The 25,986-nt window shown below is 41.0% G+C and overlaps 1 protein-coding gene across 1 annotated transcript; it reads right to left on the bottom strand.

Annotated features, from left to right (window-relative positions):
• Nucleotides 1-1,053: 1,053 nt before the first annotated feature.
• On the bottom strand, nucleotides 1,054-18,094 carry grem2b (gremlin 2, DAN family BMP antagonist b). Its single transcript, XM_020515147.2, has 2 exons — nucleotides 17,892-18,094; nucleotides 1,054-4,288 (listed from the first exon to the last, which is right to left on the bottom strand). The coding sequence occupies exon 2, from the start codon at nucleotides 4,285-4,287 to the stop codon at nucleotides 3,784-3,786; it is 504 nt and encodes a 167-aa protein (XP_020370736.1). The 5' UTR covers nucleotide 4,288; nucleotides 17,892-18,094; the 3' UTR covers nucleotides 1,054-3,783.
• Between the last annotated feature and the right edge of the window lie 7,892 nt (nucleotides 18,095-25,986).

Raw genomic sequence — 25,986 nt, 5'->3', positions numbered from 1 at the left:
TCAAAATCCTGTAATTCCCTCCCTAAGTGTATTATTGGCATCCTATAGCAGGTGGACTGCATCAGTTCAAGAAGGCAACTCACCACCACCTTCTCAAGGGCAACTGGGGACGGGCATTAAATGCTGGCCAGCCAGTGACGCCCACATCCCACAAATGAATTAGAAAAAATCATGGCAGGACCGGGATGTGGAGGTCAGTAAAACAAATGGAAGGACAGAATCATGTTCTAAGGTTATTAGACTGTAAGGCCGTAACGTGTAGGAGCAGAATTAGGCTGATTGACCCATTGTGTCTGCTCCACCATTCAATCATGGCTGATATGTTTCACAACCCCATTCTCCTGCCTTCTCTCTGGAACTCTTGATCTCCTTACTAATCAAGAACCTATCTATCTCTGTCTTAAATACACTCAATGACTTGGCCTCCACAGCCCTCTGTGGCAATGAATTCCACAGATGAACCACCCTCTGACCAAAGAAATTCCTCCTCATCTCAGTTCTAAATGCTAGTTCCTTCAGCCTGAGGCTGTGCCTTGATGTTGAGTCCTAGAGACTACAGGGTCCCCAGGTGGGAAATGAGATGCTGTCATGTAAAAATGAATGAGTGATACTGATCTGTAGTTTTTAATCACCTCAACAAAAATATTGCAAATGCTGTATCAAACTTTGCAGATAACGTTGACTTACATGGGCTGGCACAGCGGCTCAGTGGTTAGCACTGCTGCCTCATAATGCCAGAGACCCATGTTCAGTTTTACCCTCAGGTGAGTGTCTTTGTTGAGTTTGCACATTCGCCCTGTGTCTGTGTGTGTTTCCTCCAGGTGTTCTGGTTCAATCCTACAGTGCAAAGATGTGCAGGTTAGGTGGATTGGCCATGCTAAATTACCCGTAGTGTCCAGGGATGTGTCGGCTAGGATTAGCCATGGAGAATGCTGGGTTACAGGGATGGAGTGGGATTGGGTGCAAAACCCTTCTAAGGCTCAGTGTGGACTCAATGGGTCAAGTGATCTGAACAGTTTAGAGGAACATAATTCACAAAAATGAACAAAGTGATTTCCTTTAATTCAAGAATTTTTTTATTATGTTATCTATATAATTTACAGAATACCTATAAAATAACATATTTTCTCAGTTTCATAGCATTTCTTCATTTTGATAATATCCATAGAACTTTGGAAGTTTGTCTAACCAATACAAGGCAACTGCTTTTCTACATCAGGATCCCCGATAGGAACATTGCATCGTTAGGACAAACCTCAGTGACATAGCACTTTGAATGTATCAAACAGAACAGTTTGCTCAATACTTACTGGGTTCAGGTGTTAGATGTGATTAATGGGTATTTAAATGTGGTGACAGGGATTATCAAATTTCTTACCATTTGAATATTAGGTTGTCTATAAGATTTGAAGGATACATGTATTGTTACTTTGTACAGATGGAAAGGACTGTCAGACTGGGGAACTACAGGAGTACTTCAGCTCTCTTCATTGTTGGCCAAGAGTCATTTAGAATACTACTCAATGTTGTATTGATGTGAGATTCGGAATGCTTGACCTCCACTCTCCATGTAAATTACGAATACTACACTGCATTCTGTAACACAGTTTATCTACCTGAGTGACACCTTATGCAATGATACATTAATAGAGCTGGCAGGCTAATATGTTATCAAATGTGCATACTAAAATAGAGGTCTACAATGCTGTAATGCTGCCATCTTCATCCCATGGCTATGAAAGCTATCGTAAGTACTTCAAGAAACTAAAAGGAAATTTCTCATTAAGCAGTTCCAGGTTGGTTGTAAAGTCACAGGACCAGCTCCCCCATCACGTAGAAGAGGAATTACCAGAACTGAGTGCATGCTGGCAAATCCCAAGTAAGATCAGTTGACTGCATGAGATGAATGTCCAGCTCCCAGGACAATTCTTTATTCTCTACTCTCAGCTTAAAGAAGGAAAATAGACTTCTGGTGATCAAGAGAAAGTGCTTTAAAAATGCCATAAATCAAATGATGAAGAGTTGAAATAAAACATTTTAAATTCATAGCTGTTTGTACAGTTGGATGAAGTAGCATTGTCTATGGTACAGTTAAAATAAATGGAGTAGAATTGCACAGTCTGGATGAAGAAGGACTGGATCCAACAAAGAAGACTGGATGCACAGATTACATTTAAATTATCGAAAAACTGCACTCTGTCTGAGAACTTGTGGGTCACATTTGGGTTTGGTGAGCCACCAGCATTGCAAATGACCAAAGTTTAACATTCAATCTATCACAGTCAATACAATGAAATCATCAGTATCATCCCAAAATCTCAGTCAGTAAGTCTGCTCGGGTCTAGCACTTTGTATGTTATATGTTCATGCAGCATTCAATTGCTAAACAGACTTAAGCAAAGTGTAGTTCTAAGAAATGCAGCCACACTGCAAAACTATTTGAATGACGATTGATGCAGGGGACAGTGAAAAATGCTTTTGTCTATCAACCAACCAAACTATTCAATTATAAGTAATTTTGCTCTTTGTGTCTTTTGAGTCCAAGATTTGGATGCCAAGTGCTTAAAATCATTTCATCTGTAGAATAGCAATTTTCCCAAATGTTCTGTTTAATCTGCAGTAATATTTGGTATATTTACACTTCACTGGGAGGACTTAAATGAGTAAAAATGTTCATGGCAATAACTTTACCCTCAAGTAATATAATGACATTGTAATGGTTATATTTCCACTGGCATTTCTACATGGTACTATACACAGCATAATCATACACCAGACTCACTGCATTGCATTACAGGGGAGTATTAGTGAGACTTCCAAAATATGGATCACTGGCACTTCTGAATTGTCAGAACAAAATACTGTCCACATGCAGCTTACGAAAGATAAAATAAAGAATATACATCAATAACTACTAATTTACACTTTCATCATATATTAACAATAATCGTTTAAAAAAGAAAGGAAAATATAATTCGATGTCTTTTAGTGCCTTTGCTATGTTCAGCTTCAATGGGATGATGTTGGAAAAGTGCCATTAATTCATACGTGCATGTACAAAAGTATGGTCATGAGTACTGAAATATAGAAGGCAGAAAAAAAAAGGACAGCAATAATTAAACAATGTTTGGAATAATTAAATATATACTATTATCTTCAATGCAGGTTGATCAGAATATTCCCATATAAAACATCGCTGAAAGTTTGGATTTCTAGCAGTCCAGAGGTGCAGAGTGCCGGCTCAATCCCAGGCTCTATCTTTGTGCTTCCAGGAGCGCATTACATGTCTGTCCACAGTCTAAGCGGTTCAAATTCTCTTATCTGCAGTGAACCATCAAAAAGTCTCCTATCTGTTTTGGCACCATATCCATATCATATAGCAGGCGACAGCAGTGAGTAAACTAAAAGTGAAAATGTCCAGACTGTTAAAAAAAACTTTAAAGACAGAATAGTGTCTGTAGAATAAAGACTGTGTTTCGACTGTTTGTGGAGTCTGTGACTGGGATGCTTTTAATATTAGAATTCAATGTTTAAAGAAAATTTCTTCAAAAGAATTTTACACCCATTTATGCAAAAAAAAAGTTATAGACATCCAATTTTTGGGTGCCGGTGTGCCCAATTCAAAGCTCCCTGCTCAAGGTTAGCCACACAAAACTAAAAACGTACTCGCACATGAGGGCAGGTTTTGTACAGTGCTTGCTTTCTATGGGTATCTATCTGATGGCAGCATTGAGAGTTGGGAGTACTTCCTACAGACTGGGGAGGCTGTGATTGTTTATCTTATCACTGCTTGCTCCAGTCATTTACATTTACTGATATACATTTGCACTGCTTGACTCGTTGGATTTTCTTATGTCTGAAGGGAGGCTGCAGGTCAGGGCAGTTCAGTTTGACAGTCAGGGTAGTAAATTTTTGTGGTTTACAGAAGGCGCAGGACTGGAAGGACTCTTGATCCCTTTTAACATGCCTGGGGATGTAGAAGGAGTTGCACTGTCCGTAGCAGAATCTGTTGATGACAGTTCGGCTCACACAACCATCCTCGTTGATGGTCTGTCTAAGGGGCTGGGTTTTGCACCAATCACTCTTCAAGTACTTTCTCTCTGTTACCACCAGCGCCTCTTGACTGGAAGCTAGAACGTCCTGCCTCCGATGTGGGCGTTTCTCTGAGCTGTTAGTGCTTCCCTTGTAAAGGGGTGGGATGGCTCCTGGAGGACGATTTTTCTTCATCTCCACTGCCACCATTAACATCCCCATCAGGAATAGAAGGATGACAGTTTTTTGATACATCCTACAAATAAAAACAAGTCAACAGTGAAGCAGAATTCAACACCTTTTTGATGAAAAGGATGCATTAATTTTTCCTAATTTAGTACGTAATATAACTATTTCATTCTTCCTGCATGGTAATGCATGTGTTCTTATGGAGTTATACGTTATTATTTCTGAGATACACCGACACCCACATTTTGCTTATAGTGAGATTCTTATTTCAACTCTTAGATGTATTCTAAGCTTTTTAGCTATCATGGTATTTTCATGTTTAATACACATTTTCTGTTTAGTCAATGGCCACAAACTGCATTATTTTCACCCCACCGTTGGCAGCTATTCCTAACCTTAACCCTATCTTGGCATTACTTCCCCAAGTCTCTTTGCCCAACCATCTCTCTTTCCTGCCTTAAGATGCTGTTTTTAAACTTAGCTCTTTGGCTAAGCATTTCGTCATCTATCCTAATGTCTCCACCTTCAGTTTAGTGTCAATGTTGGTTTGATTGCACTCCTGTGAAGTGGCTTGGGGTGTAAAACATGTAATCTAAATACAGAATGTTTGTAGTTAAGAAAGCAGGTCGCAGATTAGCTGCTGGAGCTCTCCTAGTGCTGCTCTGCAGCGTTGATTACTATGAAGCCCATGTTAATTTTTTCTCTTCTTTCTTCCCTCCCAAGACGGAAAAGACTTTCCTTCCTTCCCACAGTACCACAATATGCAGAATAGATCACATGGATAATTGTGGGCATGAATTCACGGGGCTACTATGCTAATTTGTTGTTCACAATTTGTGAACCTTTTGTTATTTAGAAGTTTCAGGCCATAAAAGCAAAGCAGCAACAGGAATGCTGTAGCTGAATTGTCTTGTCACAACCAGGAGATGGCATACTTGAATCCAAAACGTTGGATGCATCATTCAGTTGATAGTTTATTAACTCTCGGACACTCCACTAGATGGAGTACTGGACAGAGATGGCATTTCTCTTAGTTGGAGGCAAAGTTGACATTGTTCCTGTGGTTCCATTTGGTGTCTACTTTGGTTCTCGCAGAGATCTGCCCTTCAAGTGAAAAAGTCATGGAAAAATTAGGTGCTACAGAGCAATTTTATAATGTTTGCATTTTCTGTTGTGTGTAACTCAGTCTACACTTCTTCAAGATCTGGACTTAAGCTACAGAGACCTTCTGGTTCATCTACAATTGATTGTGTATCTTCAAAGGACCAAAAGTCACCTAATGAAATATATGTTGATGAGAACATTGATAGCTTGGTCAACTGTATTTATGGTAGTTATTTCTTTAGAAACATAGGAGAAGGGCCAAGGATGCAGTTCTGGTCCTAGCCAAGGCTGAAATCGATGAGGTATAACATGGGCATGTGACCTGAACCTGTTTCATTCCCACTAAGCAGGCTAAGTTAAAATGAAGGCTTTGAATTAGTGTTTCAATTCAAATGTGTTGACTGTGAAAACAGAAATTAATGCAAGCTAATATAAATGAGTGTAGAAGTTCAATAAGTATCTGGGTTAAGAGGCCGTGAGCCACCTCACTCTGAAAACAGATTTGAAAAGTCATTTATCAAATGATTACACATAATATTTTGGTTGGAATACTCTTAAATTTGTAAGTTCTCCAACCCTTATCCCAGAGCAACGCTTTCTGGAATGTTAGTTGCAACCCTTTTGTAGATGCTGTCCAGAGCCATTGCATTTACTTAACCATTTACTAACAAACCTTTAATAAGAACAGTAAAAGCTGGTCAAACCACATTCTATTGATGGTTCCATGCAATGTACTGACAGAAAGCTTTGACTGTGAAGATTGTGCCATCCGCTGCTCATTAAGCAGAATGTTAATAAAATTCCATCTCGCTAAGCTTTATTTCCACTTATGGATTGAAATGATAACTTCATACCAATTGCAGCACAGGGAAGTAGTCTCACAACATCTGTCAAAATTTCCATTAATTACAAATTGTCAAAGTAGAACTACAGTCATAGTGATGTTGGAACAGCTCTTATATAGCATGAACAAAGTAACTATAATGTACCATTCGATAGAAACAGGATTTGAAGCATGCAATGTTTATGCAATGTACACTGTGAATGCTGGACATTCTAGGTTGTTGAGCATGAAAGGATTGTTCCTGTTGGTTGGGGTATTGAAAACATACAGGCACAGCTTGTGGATAAAGAGCCAATCACTCAGGACAGAGATGATGAGAAATTACTGCACTGTCTGGATTGTAAATGTTTGGAATTCTGTACACCAAAGTGCTGTGCATTCTCCATCATTGAATGCATTCTAGGGTGGGATAGATAGATCTTTGGTCTCTCAAAGAATCAAAGGAAAGCAGGCAGGAAAGTGGAACTAAAGCCTAGGATTAACCTTAATTGTATTGAATGACTAAACAAATCAATGGACAAGATGGATATTTTATATATTCTCATATTCTTAACATAGGCAAAAAATGACAATATGTAGATTGTTCTATTGGATAAAAGAGATCCAACTGAGCGCAATTGATTCAAATGAGCATGTCATAGGCATATAGATGAACCATATCTCAGAACAAAACAGCAAATCATATAGGAAGTACATTTAGTGTAACAAAAAGCATACAGTTTGTCTTCGTTATATAATTTTTTATTGTAAACCAGTAGAGCTTTTCTATCAGTTTATCCAACAGTAACCATGATCTTCAGTCTTAATACAATGCATAGTTGAAGATAGAAGCTTTAACTTAAAAGTAAAGCCAATGAAAAAGTTAAGACTTATTTAATGTTAGGTGCATGTTACAACATTGTTTTGGGATTGCAAGTATACAGTCTTTCAAAGTTGGACTAGTGGTTTAAGGCATTGTCCAAACTCCACAACAAGATTGGACTCCTCTTTTAATTAAATGATTAAGGCTGTTAATCATATGATTCAATAACTGTTTTAATATTTTCATAAATTAAAAATGTACCAAGATACGTTCTGACCATTTTATCATTATGTTTTGATAACAATGTGATGCTTTTTGAAAACGGAGCTTGTGTCCCTGCGCACAAGGGAGGTGAGGATATAGGGTTAGAACCATAGTTGCTCTACATGATGAGCTTCCTGTCACAGATAATGTGAAAAAGTGACAAGTGAACACAGAGCAATACCCAAAGGAGCGGGTGAAAGTCTGCCCTTACATGTAGTCAAGTCATCCAATAGGGATAGCAATGACAGGGACTGTAGTTCTCTATTAACTTCTCAGCCGGGGTCTAATGTGTATAAGAACTGAAAGCTTTTAGCTTGTTCAATGGTTCATGCTCATAGGTAGCACTGTCAATAAGAGTATAGTGTTTGTTTTTGGTATCTTATTCCAAAGGATGTGATTGATGAGCAGGTTCTTATTAAGTATTTAAACAGTGATTATGTTCAGTTACACCATGGAAGGAGTTCCATGGAGATCAGATATTGTAGTATTTCATAGGGTGAGCCTTATCAGTCCATTTTATAATGAACTGAAGAGATTTTTACAAGGTCTTACATTGTGCTGCTAATATGGCACCTTGCATTTCTAGTGCTGCTATTAGCCTGGACCATCAGTTTATCTAGAGCCATTTAAACCCAAATGTGTTCCATAATATTAGTAACTTCACACAGGTTTATTTTGCTACCTCTTGAACATGGTTCAAAAGCCTGATAAAAATCAATTTTGCACCTATTTCCCTTCACTTCTTGTTTGCTCCCAAATTCTCCTTTCTGCAAGGCATTCAGAGATGTTGCTCCATGTAAGGACTGTCAAATAAATGCCAGTTTCTATTAATGTGACACCTTCCACCCACTGGCTATCAGATTATTTAGACTTTTTTTTTATCTTTCCTTCATCATTACTCTTTGTAAGTTACATTAATTAGCAGTTATTAAGAGGGCCAGACTCAAAGTACTAAAAAATATTAATACTCTGGACAGCAAATATGCACACTGAAAGCAGATTCTGACTGAATATGCATTGGATTCTGAAAAATTTCTGTTAGAGGTTACAGTCAAATTTCCGACAGTCTTGCTATCCTCCTAGTAACTTCAAGGGTCAACGTATGAGAAGTCTTTTATGTTTGCTTCTAATTGTATTTATTATTAGTAATGCATCTTTTCCATGTCAATATGCACTTATTTTTAGAATCTGTGCAGAGCGATACAGAGTTAACATTTCAAGTTCAATATGACTTCTTCAAAAATGAGTCATGTTAGACACGAAATGTTAATTCTGTTTTTCTCTCTTCATAGGTGCTTCAAGACAAACTGAGTTTCTCCAGCACATTGTTTTTATTTCAGATCTCCAGCATCCACGATACTTTGTTTTCATTTTTACATTTATCTTTAAATGTATTTAAAGTTAAAAAAAAAAGCAGTTATTAGCAATAAAATGTAGAACATTTGGTTGCAAGTTTATTTCCACCTTTGGGAGGATTAAAAACTAATTAATTTATAAATCACCTGGTCAGCATTTTGTTATTTGCAGAATCTCTGTTTGAGCATGTGTATATGGGCGTTTGTGTACACATCATGTGTGTGTATACGGTGTCCATGTGTTGTGTGTGTATTTAAGTACATGTTTGCATACACAGCCTACTCATAGCAATTTTAGTATATTGTACATTTGTATTAGACTTCTGTATGTGTGAGGTTGCTGAAGTGTTTGAATCACACAAAATGCTCTAGCCTTCATCTCTCCTTCTTTCATCCAGTTGGCTATGATCTTCGGCCAAGGACTCCAGTAGGCTGGAGTGATTTATTAATGTCTAATGTAAAAGGCGTTCCACATAATTCACAATCACAGTGTGAAATTGACCCTAATCCTGCTGGATTTATGACATATTTGTGTAAGATTTGCACTTTGAGTTGATCCCAGATCATTTCTTACAGTCTTTTGAGTTTCAGCTGGCACTCTTTATATTGACATTGTGACTGACATTTGCACCTGTGAAGATACACTGTCTGACCTTAACTCTGAGGCACCCTATCAGAGGGTGTTGTGCATGGTAACCACAGCTCAATCTGAGAATACGTGAGAAATAGGTCTGTAATTAAGCCTATTCTTCAGTTCTCCCTACTTTCTCATTATTAGTTCAGTTCATTCATACAACCATTAACTGGACATTAGGCAGAGTTCAGAAATGTGAAATAAACACAGGAAATGCTGGAGAAACTCAGCAAATCTGGCAGCCTCTGTGGTGCGAGAAACAAGAGTTAACATTTCAAGTCTAGGATGAACTTCTTCAGAAGCCTAGAATTTAAACTCACTTAGACGCCGTGAGTTCTACCATTTGAGTTACTGAGTAACTTGTAAAGTATTTTTAATCAACCTGTTCAGGCATGTTATGACACACCTCTGGAGCAGCTGGGACTTTAAACTCTAGAATACAACTACTGCACCACAACAGCCCTTTAATCAATGTTGTGTCAACTTGAGAAGAACAATTAAGTCCCTTTGTTAACCCTTGTGCAATCCATTAATCACCATAAATGTAGTCATAATGCTGCTGAGCAGTTTCTTGTATGCAGGGGCATGAAATTGGGCATTACAGGTCTTGAATACACTAAAATAATATTGGCAGTTTCACACAAACTTGAATTTTAAAAGCCTAGTCCAGCTCACTGGGAACCTGGCTAAAATTGCCAGATAATCAAAAGAACCTCTTAGATGTTGTGTAAAGTATTACAAAAAAGCTGAATGCTGTTGTCATAAAGTTGGAATAATATCTCACTCCTAGGTGGAAATAATTAATTCATAGATCACTATCCCATTGAGTATTGGGATTTTAAGCGTATGCCTTGTCTTGACTTTAGAAATCTTCACATTGAAATTTGAGTTTTGGGTTTGCAGGTCAGTTAGACAAAAATAAAATTCCTGTTACTCCACAAATTCCTCACATGGCCACATAATTTAGGGATTACAGGTGACAGTGGAGCGGTTTACATATAAGGAATCAGCAATCTGTAAGTCATGTTACTACAATTCAGAAATTCATTGCAACATTGCAGTGATGTGCCTAGCAATTATGGATCTGGGCAAGAACATGAAGTTATCCCCGGCGAACCTCTGCCTATCTAATGTTTGCAAGTGCCCTGCATGCAATGAAGACTTAGGACTGTTTTGCAAGTGTACTAGGCAGTCACTGAAGCTATAGCTTGATGGCATCTTTGTTGAATCTTCTGCATTTAGTAATGTGAATGTGTCACCAGTAGTCAGCAGTATAGGATGGGCTGAAGGGCTAAAATTGTTGGTGAGATTCAAGATCTTTGTGACTTTGAATGAGTCCTGTGGACATTCCTGTACATGGCGAAGACAGCATAATTAATGTTGCTTCTGTGTACTGTTTTCTGTACTGGCTGTTTGTTACACTGTTTAAGAAAGAGAGAGAGTTCGTTCCAAGTTGTTGGACTTCACCTTGGACTGGGATCATGAACGGTGCCAGGAACAACCTCAGCCTCCAGACCAGCCATCAATCGAGGAGTCCCGATGGGCTGAAGGGCATGAGGCTTGTTGTGTTTTTCCTCTTTTTTTGTTTACTCAATAAATGTTCCTTTTTTTGTCTTTTTATTATTGCTCAATAAATGTTCATATTTAAGCAAATTGCTATTTTTGAGTCTTCTCTTAACTACATTTAGTCGAAACAAAAATGAACCTTGGATACACACTGCGATCCAAGACATCAGGACATAATGATGTTGGTTCAGCCTCCCCTAAGTATCATAATTGCGTTTATCACTGTTTGAGCATGTGACCACATTTACATGGTTCATCTGACAACTTCAAGGCTCTTAAGAATCTGCTCCCCACATCTCTGGAACACCTATTTGGGACACTATGAAACACCTGGTTCTTGACCACAACAAGTGAACTCAGGATGAAGTAATCTTCTCCAAACTGAGGAGAATGGTTGTCCATGAATGATGGAGAGGTACAATTCACTAAGTAAGTTTCAAAAGGAGTATTTACAATGATGACAATAAGAGTGATGCTGTGTTATACATAGTTGGATTTTAGAGCTTGCGTTTACTTTGCCAGTTGCAAAATTAAGTTCATATAATTGGTTATTTAGCGCATGAAGCAGTCATGAAAGCTGTCAGGTTGTGTTAAGTGCCCTAATGATTTGCTGATATCCTTCAGGGAACAGAACCTTTTTGAAATAGTACACATGAGCCTCTAGTCTGCTAGGTGATCAACTCTTAATCCTACAGTGTACCAGGCGATCAAACCAGCCATGACAGAGTGACCCACATCCAAGGACAGATTTTCAGTCACATCTAGATAGAGCATTTGGTTAGATTTTTAGATGAATTTTAAGCAAGAAATATTTTGGGGTCATTCTCATCCCACACAGATACAAAGTTAGTGAAAGGGAATAACTGAGATACAAATTTAATGAAAAGAAATATAACTGATATTTCTCCTATTTCTCAACTTCATGTTGCCCTTAGGCAACATCATATGAAAACATAACATCTCTTTACACAGGCACACCCAGTTTTCACTTACAGCCACCTTCACTGATTTCTCTATGCCCACCTTTATGATATTACACTGCTTGACTGTCATCCAGCATATGGTGAGAAAATATTTCCTCCAAGTAATTATTGGGAAGAGTGAAGGGATTGTCTTTAATCCTCATAACAAACTCCCTTCTCTCTATTGGCTCTATCCCTTTCTCTGTCTCATTCTGAACCAATTTTTTCACAACCTCATATTTGGCTGTATGATAGCCATTTAGTCATATATCTGTGCAGTTGCCAAGCCAACCTATTTCCACCTCTGTAAAATTGTCTGATTTCACCCCTGCCACAGTTCTCTCCTACTCTCTCTCACAGTCCTGAGGAAGGGTCACCGGACCTGAAATGTTAACTCTGATTTTTTTCTTCACAGATGCTGCCAGACCTGCTGAGCTTTACCAGCAATTTCTGTTTTTGTTCTCTGCTACTGAAACCTTCCTTCACAGTCTTTATTGCTTACAGAACCCTCTGCAATGTCTGTACTTTAATTGTGGCTTCTTGAACATCCCTGCTGTTAATCATTCTACTCTCCCTTTGGCTGTCTAAGTCCTAAATTCTGGAACTTCTTCATTAAGCCTCTCTATTTCTACTCTCTTAAGACATTCCTTGAAACCTATCTCATTGATCAAATTTTTAGTCATCTGTCCTAATGTTTGTTACATGGCTTGTTGTCATATTTTTGTTTTTTTTTTAATCAACCCGATCAGAAATGTTGTTACACACCTCTAGAGCAGGTGGGGCTTGAGCCCAGGCCTCCTGACTCAGAGGTAGGGATACTACCACTGCACCACAACAATGTCCCAGTAAGCGCTTTAGCATGTTTTACAACCTTTTACGATATAATCATACTATGTGTCACTGTATATCTATTTGATTCTAATTAAATTTACATGCAGTGCTGCATCTACCAAAAGCCAGTTATAGAGTTCTCAACTCCTAGACATCTAACTCATTTCCATCATCTTACATATAAAAATGGCTTTGCAATAGTTTTGAGATGTGTCTCATTTTTATTTAAACAAAAGTTTCACTCAGATTTTTTCATGTTAGCTACTCTGCGGCTTGCAATGAACCCCATATGAAGATCACACATAGTTCGGACTATGTCATAGGTTATTTTGAGTTTCTCATGTTAGAAATTTAGACCAGCTGTTAACTTTTTCACTTGAATAGTTCTGTTTCTGCCTCTTGCAAGTTTTGTATACAGCAAGTTGCAAACTATTCATTGCGTCCCAGCATTTCCAGGTTTAACTTGATTAATTATATATTGCGGCTCCACTGATTTCAAATTGTAACTTCCACAGTCAAGGACAACAGCAGCAAATCTTGTAGTTACAGAGTCTTTTTAGGGAAATGAAGAAGATGTAGATGTTATAGAAATGGAAGTAAGCAGTATTACTATTGGAGATGATATTGAGTGAAAACTCAGTTGATAGTTTAATAGGTTGTTGAGATGATGCACAATATGTCTCAGCCTAAAATAATCTCCAAAAGGGGTGGGATGTGCATCGCATTAATGGCACTCACACAGTTTTGGGAGTATGTAGTGTAGGGGGAAGATAATGATGTTGGTCACCTGAATAATAAAAACTTAAGAAAATTACAGCTGGTGAAGACTGAATTTCGAACATAGATCTGACAATCTGCCGGTAGTGAATAGAGTCAGAGTAGGGGTGAGGGAGTAGAGAGTAGTGGAGCTAGGGTATGGTCATCTTGAACCTGAAGATTAACTACATGCCTGCGATTTTGTCCCATGTAGCATAGGGGAGGAGGCGAAGAACAGATCCTCCAGGGGAGCAAGAAACAGCAGCTAGTTGCAACTACCATTACATCAACAAGAGAGGAATCAAACAGGGCTGCAAGTCGGGGAAGGGGGGGGACAGCAAACATTCAACAGGTCAGTTGTCCCTATTTGTGGATAAGCAACACGCTCGCTACAACGTTTCTTTTTAACGCTGTGTTAATCGGTTCTCTGACGAACAATGTGTAAAGCACGTGGAAATATCGGCTGCGTGTTCTTAAACTGTTTCAGCTGTCCTTTAGGGAAGGAAAACGCCGTCCTTACCTGGTCTGGTCTGCATGAGACTCCAGACACACAGCAATGTGGGTGATTCTGAAACTGTCCTCTGGGCAATTACGGATGGGCAATAAATGCTGGCCGAGCCAGTGATACCCTCATCCCGTGAATGAATAAAATAAATCCTCTATCCATGAATGTCACATCGAGATTAACAGGAACCCGTCTTTGTAATCAGCGGGAAGCAAGGAATTGTGTTCGAGCCGGAGACTAGGGTGAGTGGCAGAAGCGTGGAGCTGTGGTGCCTGTGGTCATCATCCGGAGCTCCAGGGATTCAGACAGTGTCCGGGAGTGGAGGAAGTTTAGCCCTTCAACGGAACTGTACCTGGAGTTGTCTCTGAAATCGATAGAGAGCTAGCGATGTCCTGATCAGAGAAACTCTTCCCAATCCTTGAAGGAATCCAACTAAAATTCAGCCCACCCTGAATTTAAGCATACATCCACTCTCACCTATCTAGGCTCGAAAGAATATGGTTAGGGACGGATTTTTTTAAAAAAAGAAGTTAGACATCGAATAGAATCCCATACGGCGGCCATTCGGCCCATCGAGTCTGCGAAGACCCACTGAAGGTCTTCCAGCCCAGATCCAGCTCCTCACCCTATCCTCGTATTAATGGCTAATCCCCTAACCTGTATAACTGAGACCAAAATAGAAATTGCTGGAAAAGCTCAGGAGGCCTGGCAGTATCTGTGGAGAGATAAACCTTCCTCAGAACTTTTTTGGCTCTAATTTCCAGCATCCGCAGTTCCTTCCGTTTTAACATCTATGGTTTGTGGAGTGTGGGAGGAAACACACACAGAGTTACCCGAGGGTGGAATCACAGTGACGGGTCCCCAGCACTGCCAACCGCTAAAGCAACCGAATGTCCCCTAGTCATTTCTGGGTTTGCATCGCCAAAATGAAAGCAGTTCTATATGATGCTGACAGAGAGAGACAGAGATTCGCCAAAGTGGGAGAAGCTGCATATTGTGGGCCGTTTGGGGGTCTGGGGGGAGAGAATCTATATTGAAGGTCAGCCCAGAGGAGAGAGAGCGGTCGCCCTCACACCTCCAGCCTCTGGGTTGTGCTATTTCAGCGCTGGTCCCGAACTCCCAGAGCAGAGACGCGGAAAGGACAGATCAGAGCTGTCCTCCCCATCGACTCGTTGGAAAGTGAGAAGCCGGGGGACCAAAGGGCATTTCATAAAGAGAGGGAGAGGACGTGGTGTGTGTGTGTGTAGGTGGGGGAAGGGGATCTGATTAGATACCCACTCGATAAGTCAGTCTGTCGTTGGCATCAATTTAGTGAGGAGCGGGAGACGGCAGACTGGAGCCCTGCTCTCGGTGCCAGCAGTTTAATGAGGCAAAACAACACTGACAACACATCTGTTACCTAGGAGACCCGAGAAACCATGGTGAGCTCTCTTCACTCACTCGGAAAACGCTCGGTGGATGAGATTAAAATGCGAGATTCTGTCACGGACGCGGTTTCAGACCGGGCCCGCTCACTTAATGCTGGTTAAATTAGGATCAAATTCAAACTATTGGCTCGAAAGTCAATGTTTCAACCTCTTATCAAACCCGCTTTCGCTTTGCTGAAACTGCCTGCTCCAAAAGGAGTGTGATTCTGTGATTGTCAAGCATCTTCCCGCCAACATCTTCATCTTCAACCAGATATTTCTTTGTACGAAGCAGTTCTCGCTGAGTTTTTGTTTCCCCTATTCGCTCCCTTGTGTTGGTTGTAGGTTGACATGACTGAGCGGGAAAGCTAGCTGTAGGTGTGCGCGGACTGTAATTCCTCCTGGAAGAAAAGGAAAATACTGCGGATGCTGGGAATCTCTGAGGAACACGGAGGACACTGGAGAAACTCAGCGTTTGTGAAATGCGGAACAGAGCGAACGTTTCGAGAAGCCAGAGTCATACCGGGCTCGAAACATTCTGTTTCTTCTCGCCACAGATGTTGCCAGACCTGCAGAGTTTCTCCAGCGTTCTCTGTACTTGTTACAACTCTTTCTGTCCCGGGCTGTTGGCTGATCCGTACCACCTCACAGCGGCGCCAAAACTTTAAAGACCTGCATTTATATAGCAATCTCCACGGTCACCTGCCACCTCAAAGTGGTGCGGGCAGTAGAATTTTTTTTTGAGATGGGAACGTGGGATATAGCCACAGCCAAAGTGCAATAATAAGTTAACAAACTGTTTTTGTTCTGTGATGCTGATTGAAGGATAAATATTAACCCAGGATAATTTCCCCAACGTCTTCTTCAATATAGCGTCGTAGGATCTTCCGTCTGGCGGTGGCAGACAGTCCTGCTCTAATATCTTACCCAAAAGGTGGCAAAATTCGGACAACTCAGCACCCCCCTGGTGACTTTAGCGCTCAAGTGATACTTGAACCCAGAACCCTCTGATTCTAGAACCATTGCTGGTCCTAGCTATTTGTTCTAGTTGTTTTAGATCAGTGAACTTCCCATTTATAGTGGATACCGTGGCCGGTCCGCGGAAGGCTTCGATCTAGTTGGGAATAATGAGTTCATAGAATCATAGGAGCCCTACAGAGTGGAAAGAGGCCATTCGACCCATTGAGAGTACGCCGCCCCAACGAAGGACATGCCGCCCAGACCCACCCTATCCCTGTAACCCTGCATTTCCCATGGTTAGCTCACATAGTTTGCTCATCCCTGGCCACAATGGGCAATTTAACATGGCCATTGCCCCTAACCTGCATACCTTTGGACAAACCGGAGCACCCAGAGCATGCAAACTCCACACAGTCACCCGAGGGTGGAATCGAACCCGGGTCCCTGTGAGGCAGCATTGCTAACCAGTGAAAGTGGTCACCTGGAGGTCGCTCCCTCCATCTGAGAGAGGGAGTATTTTGGAGAAGAGGAATTGATCGAAAGTAAAGGGATATGTCATTGCTGTAACAAACAAATTGGAAAGGGAGCAATTCCTAGCCCATCTGTCCTTATCGCATCAGATCACTTTTTCGGAGCTTGATTTTCTGTGGCATAGTTTTCGCGGCGGACGGGCAGTGAGGCTCAATTTGTCTGAAGGTTGGTGGACACTGTGGCTGAACCTCTTGTGCGTTGTGATCTCCAATTGTCAATGAAATGAGGGTATGTGAAAGGTGACCGGGTGCTTTCTCCAGGTCTGTGTTTGTGGGTGGGTGACTGTATGGTTCTGTATTTCTGTGTCGGCGCGTGTATGTGTGTGTGTGGGGGTGAGTATGTGTGTTCCTGTGTGTTTGTGTCTGTTTGTGTGTGTATGTCTATGTCTGTGTGTATGTGCCGTGTCTCAGAAGCAGTCAATCTCGTCACACACCGAATTTGGTCCCGACTGGTTCACTCGGCGCAACCCGTTTAACTTTGCAAACACGGCGACATCATTCACGTTTCCTGACATCGCTGACACACGAGGCTAGAAATGCATCAAGTGCAGTTGCTGATTTTTAGCTAGCGATAGAAAAAAAGAACAAAATGCTTGTCTATTCCCATGGATGCTGATTGAATTCCATGATGGTCCCTGTGGAATGCCACACGGATTGACAAAACGTGTCCTTCAGCATTTCTTCCAACCAACTGAGAATGCACCAGCGCCCCGCTGCCGGACACCTGGCCCTGTTACAACACATACATCCACACAAAATACTACTGTATCCAGTTTGGGCTGGAAGCACTGAGGTCCCTACCACTGACTGGTCCCGCTTCAGGTGAATATGATGCCATTGGAAAGACAGTTCATACGGCATGCACTGAACTGCGCGTGTGGGTGGGTGTAAAGTGAGTACTGCTTTCAGATTATCATCAGTTAATGGTTACGATACATCTCGAATGTTGTATGCGCTGGAGTTAAGAGAAAAAGAAACGTCGTCTCCCTGAAAGGTACAGCAAAGCCCGTTGTCTAAACATCATACTTAAAGTACTATTCTAATAGTCTGTAACGTTAATCAATGGTCAGGCTAACACCCGTGAATACATCTTGTTAAATCGCCACAGCTCCTTGTATTAGCTTCTGTCCGCCTTTTGGCATGGTCCTTACCTGTAAAGCAGAGGGGCCGAGCCGCCGCAGTGTTGCTGTCTACCGCCTGGGGAGTCGGTCTGAGGCGAGGGGGTGTCAGGAGTGAGCTGCCCTGGTGTCTGGGAGGATTGCGTCCCATACACACACTGCGCGGAGCTGCAGAAGAGTTTCAGACTGGGCTCGTTGTGTAGTCAGCGCCGTTCAGTCTCACTTCTGACTGATCAGAGACTCTGCATGTGGATGTTATCAGAGCGTGGGGCTCGGATTGGCTGTGATCAAACACTCAAAGCCAAAAAAACAAATCATCACTTCTCTGACTAATATTACACAAGCGACAGCCCACGGTGCCGCGGAGGGGAAATTCCTTCACCTCGTCTGCAGGGTACACCAGCTCACCAGGCAGGAATCCAAGAGGGGACACAGTCACAGCGCGTCAGGATGGGACCGACACTTAGAATGCCACCAACATCAAAATAAAACAAACTTGCGAAATGTTTTACACTGCCCGCACTCACAATGACACTGAATAAGAGTCAGACTTTTTTTTCCCGCAGGCAAACTGTTGATTGAAGGCACACACACAATCATTGCACGTTCTCTGAAAACTCAAACTGAGACGACAATCACTTATTTAGCAATGTTACCCAGCTGTGGCACACTCTCTATTTCGGAAATTCAAGTAAGACACATACTTCGAAGTAATTCCTTCAGTAGCGAGACGAGAAATGTTTCTCTGATTATTTTTTCTCTCTCTCTCAGTTCAAAGACGGGGGAATTGCCTCATTTACAACTTTTAGTATCGACATCGAGTTGTGCAGTTGACCCAAACCAGCCGCCAACTCAGTCCCTCAGCTGTGCTTCAATCACAAAACAGGCCGCCACCCGTGGGCAATTTAAGAATGAGGTACAAGGACAAATGCAACCCATCTCTCCCATCGCATCAACGCGGACTGGATAGGAAGGTTGCGTGGGCCCGAATGGTCTGCCTGAGTGTCGCTGAGGCCAAAGGGGCACAGCGGCTCAGGAAAGTGTCCGGGACGGGGTTGGAAGAGACTCAAGGCACGGCCCTTTCAGCTACACACACTTTTCTCAAACAATTAATATGCTGTGAAAGATATCTGGAAGAAGCAGTCACATCTCTGGGTTCAAATGAGTGCATGTTTACAATTAACTGTACTTCAATATAAATCACATGGACATTGAGACATTTTGTTGTCCGACCTGACTTAAAATGTTTTAAAAAATCCATTCTTTAGTTGCAGAATGTGCAGGTATTTCCTCCATGCTGATGGTTTGATTTGATGTGTAAAATTGGACCACTGTCAACTCCCTATCACTGAAATATGTTTGTTTTATGATTGCATTTTTATGTTTTAAAAAAATCTTCTGACGATTTTTTTCTTACAAAAGCAAGTGTAGGCTGTTTGATTTATCTAACATTCATGTCATGTCCTGGCGTAAGTGCCCGAGTGTTTAACACATCTTTCAACAAAAGGAGAGAGCAAAGCCCGCTCATATTTTAGGTAGCGATTCTGCATCTTATCAACGGCAACAGTGCTCTAACTTGGACAAGCGTATGGGGCTCAACTAATTCCTTAAACTGCAAAAGCATTCCTCTAAACGCGAGGCCGAAAGGAGAACACAATAAACGGTGATCGTGATAAGTCTGTTGCAAAGTGATCACTTTCTGTCTAATTCGCCACTTGACAATATCGCTTTGTAAATCCCGATCCCGGGAACTGGGGAGAAAATGCTGAAAATATTTTCTCCCCTTCTCACTCTCTCTTTCTGAGTTGTAACTTGTTGCTGTTTCTTCCCCGACGAATTGCCAACCGTTGTTGCATGGGATGCTGATATAAGCCAGGTCTGATCCGTGTACTTTGAAATGCTATTTAATAATTTTGTATTTCCCTCGGTCGGTACGAGGACTATCGGGCTGGGTATGACAGGGTCGAAACTGTTTTAGAAGAGTTGAAAACGATTATCCTTGTTAAATCGCAGTACACACGGCGATCTGGTTTACATCTGTTTGAAGAATTGTTGTTGAAGTGCTGCACTTAAAAACTGAATCAACAAGTTTGTCTATCGGTGTAATCTAAGGAGGTCCTTGAAGCACAAAGATGGACCTCTTTCTGATCAATCGTTATTTCTGCTCATCATTTTAGTTTTGTATATGATCATGTCTCCCTATCCCACCAAACCCTCTACCCTCTCCCACTGTACCCTTTACCTCCACTCGCACATTACCCTCTGCCCCCACTCCCACTATATCCCAAGCCCCCACTCACATATTACCCTCTGTCACCCACTCCCACTATATTCTCTGACCCCACTCATACATTACCCTCTGCCCGCACTCCCACTAAATGCTCTGTCCCCATTTGCATATTACCCTCTGCCCCCATTCCCACTCCCACCATATCCTTTGCCCCCATTCACATGTTGCCCTCTACTCCTCTCTCCTACTATATCCTTTAGCTTATGTGACTGCTACCCTTCTATTGGTCTGCTTAGTTCTGAGTCTGTCTACAATATTGTCCCTTTTCTACGTCTGCCCTCACTGCTCCACACTTTGGACTTGCTCTATAGATGTACTCTATCCTCTGTTATTGGTCCTTCCAACCATGTGAGTGCTTAGACCTCACACTTAGTTCTTTCTTTCTTTCTTTGTATGACTGCTTCTCTCCTTTTTGATGTCTGTTCTTTTCCATGTCCATCTTTTCCTTCAGACTTACCCTTCTTCCTTTTCAAGACTCTTCTGTCAATATGAATAATTTACCCATTGACATGGAGGCATCATCCTGCATCGTAAGTCTCCTAATCTTTATTACTGCTTCTTTCAATCTCTCTCTCCCTATCCTATATGCCTGCTGGATTCAGTCAGATTTGTTTCCCATGTGTACTTTTTCAGTCCCATGTGATTACTTTCCCTTTCAATGTGAAAGTTACTTCTGATGGAACTGGCTATCCAACTATGGTTTCTCTCCATGTTTGGAATAACCTTCTTCACTCAGTGCACCCTCATTTTCACCATTCTTCCTAATATTTATTTCACTTTCCGTTGATTGCTTCCCTCTTCCGAACTGCTCTCAGTGATTTCTGTCTCCTTCAATATCAGTGTTTTCCCATTTTGTGACTGTCCCACGTTTTGTCTTTGTGACAATTCCCACTATTATAGGTGTCCCATATGCCTATAAAATGAGATAACAAGGTGTAGAGCTGGCACAGCAGGCCAAGCAGCATCAGAGGAGCAGGAAAGCTGACGTTTCAGGCCTAGACCCTTTTTCAGAAATGCCTACCTCATGCCAATAAAATGGTTTGACTTTAGGCAATTGCTCTTATGTACAGCCTTTCTCTTTCTCTCCTTCATAAAGGCTATGATCTGCGATGAGGCTGTCTGAAGAAACTAGTTCCCATCCTGTTACTCCATCCTATAAAACTCCTTGCTAATATAGCTACTCTATCCTGTAAAACTGCACTCTATTGTATAGTCTCTCTCTCTGGTAAAACTGTATTCCCTCCCACCACCTTATAGTTACTCCCTTCTCTACAATACTACTCCCACTTACATAGTCACTCTCTCTTTAAAAGTGTATAGTGAGTCTCTCCTTTAAAATAGCCTTCTCCAGTACAGTTACTCCCAGGAAAACTGCTCTTTTGCACAGTGTCTCCCTTGCCTGTAAAACAACTCTTCAATGTACTCATTTTATCTCCAGTAACACGTCCTTATCCTATATGGTTATGCTCTTCTGTGTAGTTATTCTTTCCTGTAAAAAAGGTCTCTCTTGCATAGCCACTCTCTTTCAGAGTCATAAAGGTATTCAGCATGGAAACAGATCCTCTGTCCAACTCATCCGTGCAGACCAGATATTCTATATAAATGTAGTCCCATTTGCTAGCATTTGGCCCATATCCCTCTAAATCCTTCTATTCATATACCCATCCAGATGCCTATTAAATGTTGTAATTGTACATCTCCATCTCTTCCTCTGGCAGCTCATTCCATACACGCACCACCCTCTGCATGAAAAGTTGCCTCTTAGGTCCTTTTTGTATCTCTCCCCTCACACCTTAAACCTATTCCCTCTAGTTTTGGACTCCCCCACCCCAGGAAAAAGACTTTGCCTATTTACCCTATCCATGCCCCTCATGAATTTATAAACCTCTGTAAGGTCACCTCTCAGCCTCCGACGCTCCAGGAAAAATAGCCCCAGCCTATTCAGCCTCTGCCTGTAGCTCAAACTCTCCAAATCTGGCAGCATACTCAGAAATCTTTTCTGAACCCTTTCTAGTTTCACAACATCCTTCTATAGGAAGGAGACCAGAATTGCAAGCGATACTCCAAATGTGGCCAAACCAATGTACTGTACAGCTGCAACATGACCTCTCAATTCCTATACTCAATGCACTGATCAATAAAGGCAAGCATACCAAATGCCTTCTTAACTATCCTGTCTACCTGCAACTCCACTTTCAATGAACTATGAAGCTGCACTCCAAGGTCTCTTTGTTCAGCAACACTTCCCAGGACCTTACCATTAAGTGTATAAGTCCTGCCCTGATTCACCTTTCCAAAATGCAGCACCTCACATTTATCTAAATTAAACTCCATCTGCCACTCCTCAGCCCATTAGCCCATCTGATCAAGATCCCATTGTAGTCTGAGGTAACCTTCCTCGATGTCCACTACACCTCCAATTTTAGTGTCATCTGCAAACTTACTAACCATACTCCTATGTTCACATCCAAATAATTTATATAAAAGATAAAGCAGTGGACCTAACACTGATCCTTGTGACACACTGACCATGTTCCCAAACCAAACTAGTCTCACCTGCCTGCGTTTTGACCATATCCATCCAAACATTACCTATGCCCCTCATGATTTTATAAACTTCTATAAGATCACCCCTTAACCTCTTATGCTCCAGTGAGAAAAATCCCAGTCTATCCAGGCTACTTTTATAACGCAAATCCTCCATTCCTGGCATCATTCTGGTAAATCTTTTCTGAACCCTCTCCAGTTTAATAATATCCTTCCTATAAACAGAGTAACCAGAAATGTACACAGTACTCCAGAAAAAGCCCCACCAATATCGTCAATATGATGTCGCAAAACGTAATTTGCTTATCCAGTCACTCTCACCTGCTAAGCTGTTATGCTGCTCTCTCCTATATAATTACTTGTGCCTGCAAAAATGCTCTCTCTTACATAAAGTGTCTGCAAAAATGCTCTCCCCTATACAGTTACGATCTGCTATTTATGCACATTGTAGATAAAGCTCAGTTGGCTGGTTTCCAATGCAGAGTGAATGCCAACAACATTGGTTCAATTCCTGTACCAGCTGAGGTTATTATGAAGGAATTTCCTTCTCAACCTTTTCCCCTAGTCTAGGGTTTGGGACCCTCCACCACTAGCCATCTCTTCCTACTGGGACAACAATCCTAGTTTTGAAGATAATCAATAAGTTCTTAGCACAAATAAATCAAATAGGGACAAAAGCAGATGATTTGGCCCTTCAAGCCTGCCCCGCCATTCAATAAAATCATGGTTGATTTGTTTTATGTTTGAATTCCATTTTCCATCTAAGCCCGACAATCCTTGAAACCCATGCTTAACACGAATCCACCCACCTCTGCCTTAATAATACCCCACCCATCACCTTCTGAGGCAAAGTTGCTTATGAACTGAATTCTGGGTTCTTCTGAATTGAGATAGAGGAGCTTCTTTCCGAACTAAGTGAATTATCTTAATGCCTTTTCTCTACCCGTCATTAACTCACTAATGCAAACAATTTCTGCATTAACTCCATGGAGTGGAGATGGTGGCCAGCAGGCCCGGGGCAGAATGGGGAGAACCAGCAACCTGGAGCAGAGTGGGGATAGCCAGCGAACCAAAGTGAAGGTGGCTACTGGTTGGGAACAGGTGGAGCTCACGCAGACCACCTGGAAATCCTTACAGAAAGACTGTAATGTCTACCTTTTCAGCTTTATTCTAACGTATACAATGCATATCTGTAATGTAGTGTAACTTTTATCTTTATTTTACTCTTTTTTTTGTACCTGGGTACTTGGTACCTGAAATGGCGCCATATGCTGGTGACATTGTACACTTTTCACTGTACTCCTGTTATTTTGTAACGTGAGTACACGGGACAATGAACATAATTCTAAGGGATGTGCTAGGCTATTGACTGAAGTCATATGTCTTACAAATGTTCAGTCATTGTCCAAATGTCTTTCAGTCGTTTTAAACAAATTCCTTCACAGAACGCATATGCAAATCCTCCTCCATTTATTTAGAACCAAAATGTCACAATATAATAATAGCGATATTATACATCTTTCACCATACCTGTTCTCACTGTTCTCACCTGAGGAGTTACTGTTTCCTATAAAGCAGCTCTCTCCTGTATTATAAGTCTCTCTTATTAAACCATTAAATCTACACGGTCATCCTTTTTTGTAAATCCATTCTAGTCTACATATTTACTCTCTGTTGTGAAACTGCACTATCCTACATTATCACTGTCTCCTGTAAAACTGCACTCTGCCGTGTTAAGTATTCCCTCCTGTAAAATTGCACTTTCTTGTATGGTCATACTGTTCTGTCAAAAGCTATCTCTGACATATAGTTACTCTCTCCTTTAAGTATGCTTTCCCCTACATGCTTATTCTCTCCTTTAGAATTTTTCTGATCTACCTGTTTACTTGCAGCTGTAAAATTCATCTCTTCTATATAGTTACTCTCTGTTCTGAAACTACTCTCTCCTCTTTTGTTACTTTTTGCTGAAAAGCTGATCTTTCCCATATGGTTACTTTCTCCTGTATAATTGCTCTTCTATATAGATAATCTCTGCTATATATGTTTATTGAAAACACCTAGCAAGATCTTAGCACAACATCTAAACAATGTTTCAACCTGTTTCCAACATTGTTTCCAACATCAAATGTCACAGAGACTCAATCCCAAGTAAATATCATTCCAATTTCAACATTTTTTTTTTCAACTTTTACTGAACTGACTTTCCCCGATTTCCTTTCTTGAAATGTGAAGACAAATTTTCAATTGCTTTTCAAGTTTGGTATTGTGAAGCTCTCACAATCCTGATGAATTAAACTTTCTTAGTTCTACAAATTTGAAAACTTCTATACAAACTGCCTAATCAGTTGAGGCATAGATTATAGCAGCAAGGACGTTATGCTGGAGCTGTCTCGGACCTTGGGTAGTCCATAGCTGTAATACTGCACACACTTCTGGTCACTGTGCTATAAGAAGGAATTGTTTATACTTGAGGGGCTGCAGAGGAGATTCACTGGGATGATTCTTTTGAAACACAATGTTAGACAAAGACTTCTTGGACCATAATGGGGATTTGTTCGTGTTGGGAGGGTTTACAAATGAACAAAGTAAATGGTGTAGAATCCCTCAGATTGATGACTCTGGAACAATTCATTAGGACTTAGGGGAAAACTCATCGCTTGGGATCAAAGCTTTTTAGTTTCAGTTTGGCATAGTTTACAGAAGTCTTGGCTGAAACCTGATGTGTAAAAACAGCTGGTCTTAAGAAAAGGTCATAGATTAGGACTGTCAAGAAAGAGGTTACCTCAGTATGAGGAGTTCAGTTCAAAAGTTCTAGACCAGAAACATTTGGTAAAAACCCTAACGGGATTATGTGAAGCTGAGAAAGACCAAGCTCAGCAATGTGACAATTAAAGAAAGAGGATATCAGATTGTCCAGATGAGAAATTGAAGTCCCGGTTAAGTTTAGCCATAAATATGTTAAAGAGAAGGAAATTCTCTCTGGAGTATTATAAAGGATTGCAGAGCAAAGTGTGCAGAGGACTGTGAAACTTTGCAGAGGAACATAGATACATTGAATGAGTGGGCAAAGGTCTGGCAGATGGAATACAATGTTAATAAATGTGAAGTCATACATTTTGGTAGGAGCAAGAGTAAAAAGGATTATTACTTGAATGGTAAAAAGTTGCAGCATGCTGCTATGCAGAGGGACCTGGGTGTCCTTGTGCATGAATCACAGAAGGTAGGTCTGCAGGTACAACAAGTAATTAGGAAGGCAAATGGAATTTTGTCCTTCATTGCTAAAGGGATTGA

This window comes from Rhincodon typus, chromosome 9 (genome assembly GCF_021869965.1).
Source record: "Rhincodon typus isolate 14 chromosome 9, sRhiTyp1.1, whole genome shotgun sequence".
NCBI classification, from domain to species: Eukaryota; Metazoa; Chordata; class Chondrichthyes; order Orectolobiformes; family Rhincodontidae; genus Rhincodon; species Rhincodon typus.
Note: the sequence above shows the minus strand (reverse complement) of the source record. Positions and strands in the feature narration are given on the sequence as shown.

What these genes read in the sequence shown, in the direction of transcription:
- grem2b (XM_020515147.2), bottom strand. Translation starts at nt 4,287, where the DNA reads ATGTATCAAAAAACTGTCATCCTTCTATTCCTGATGGGGATGTTAATG.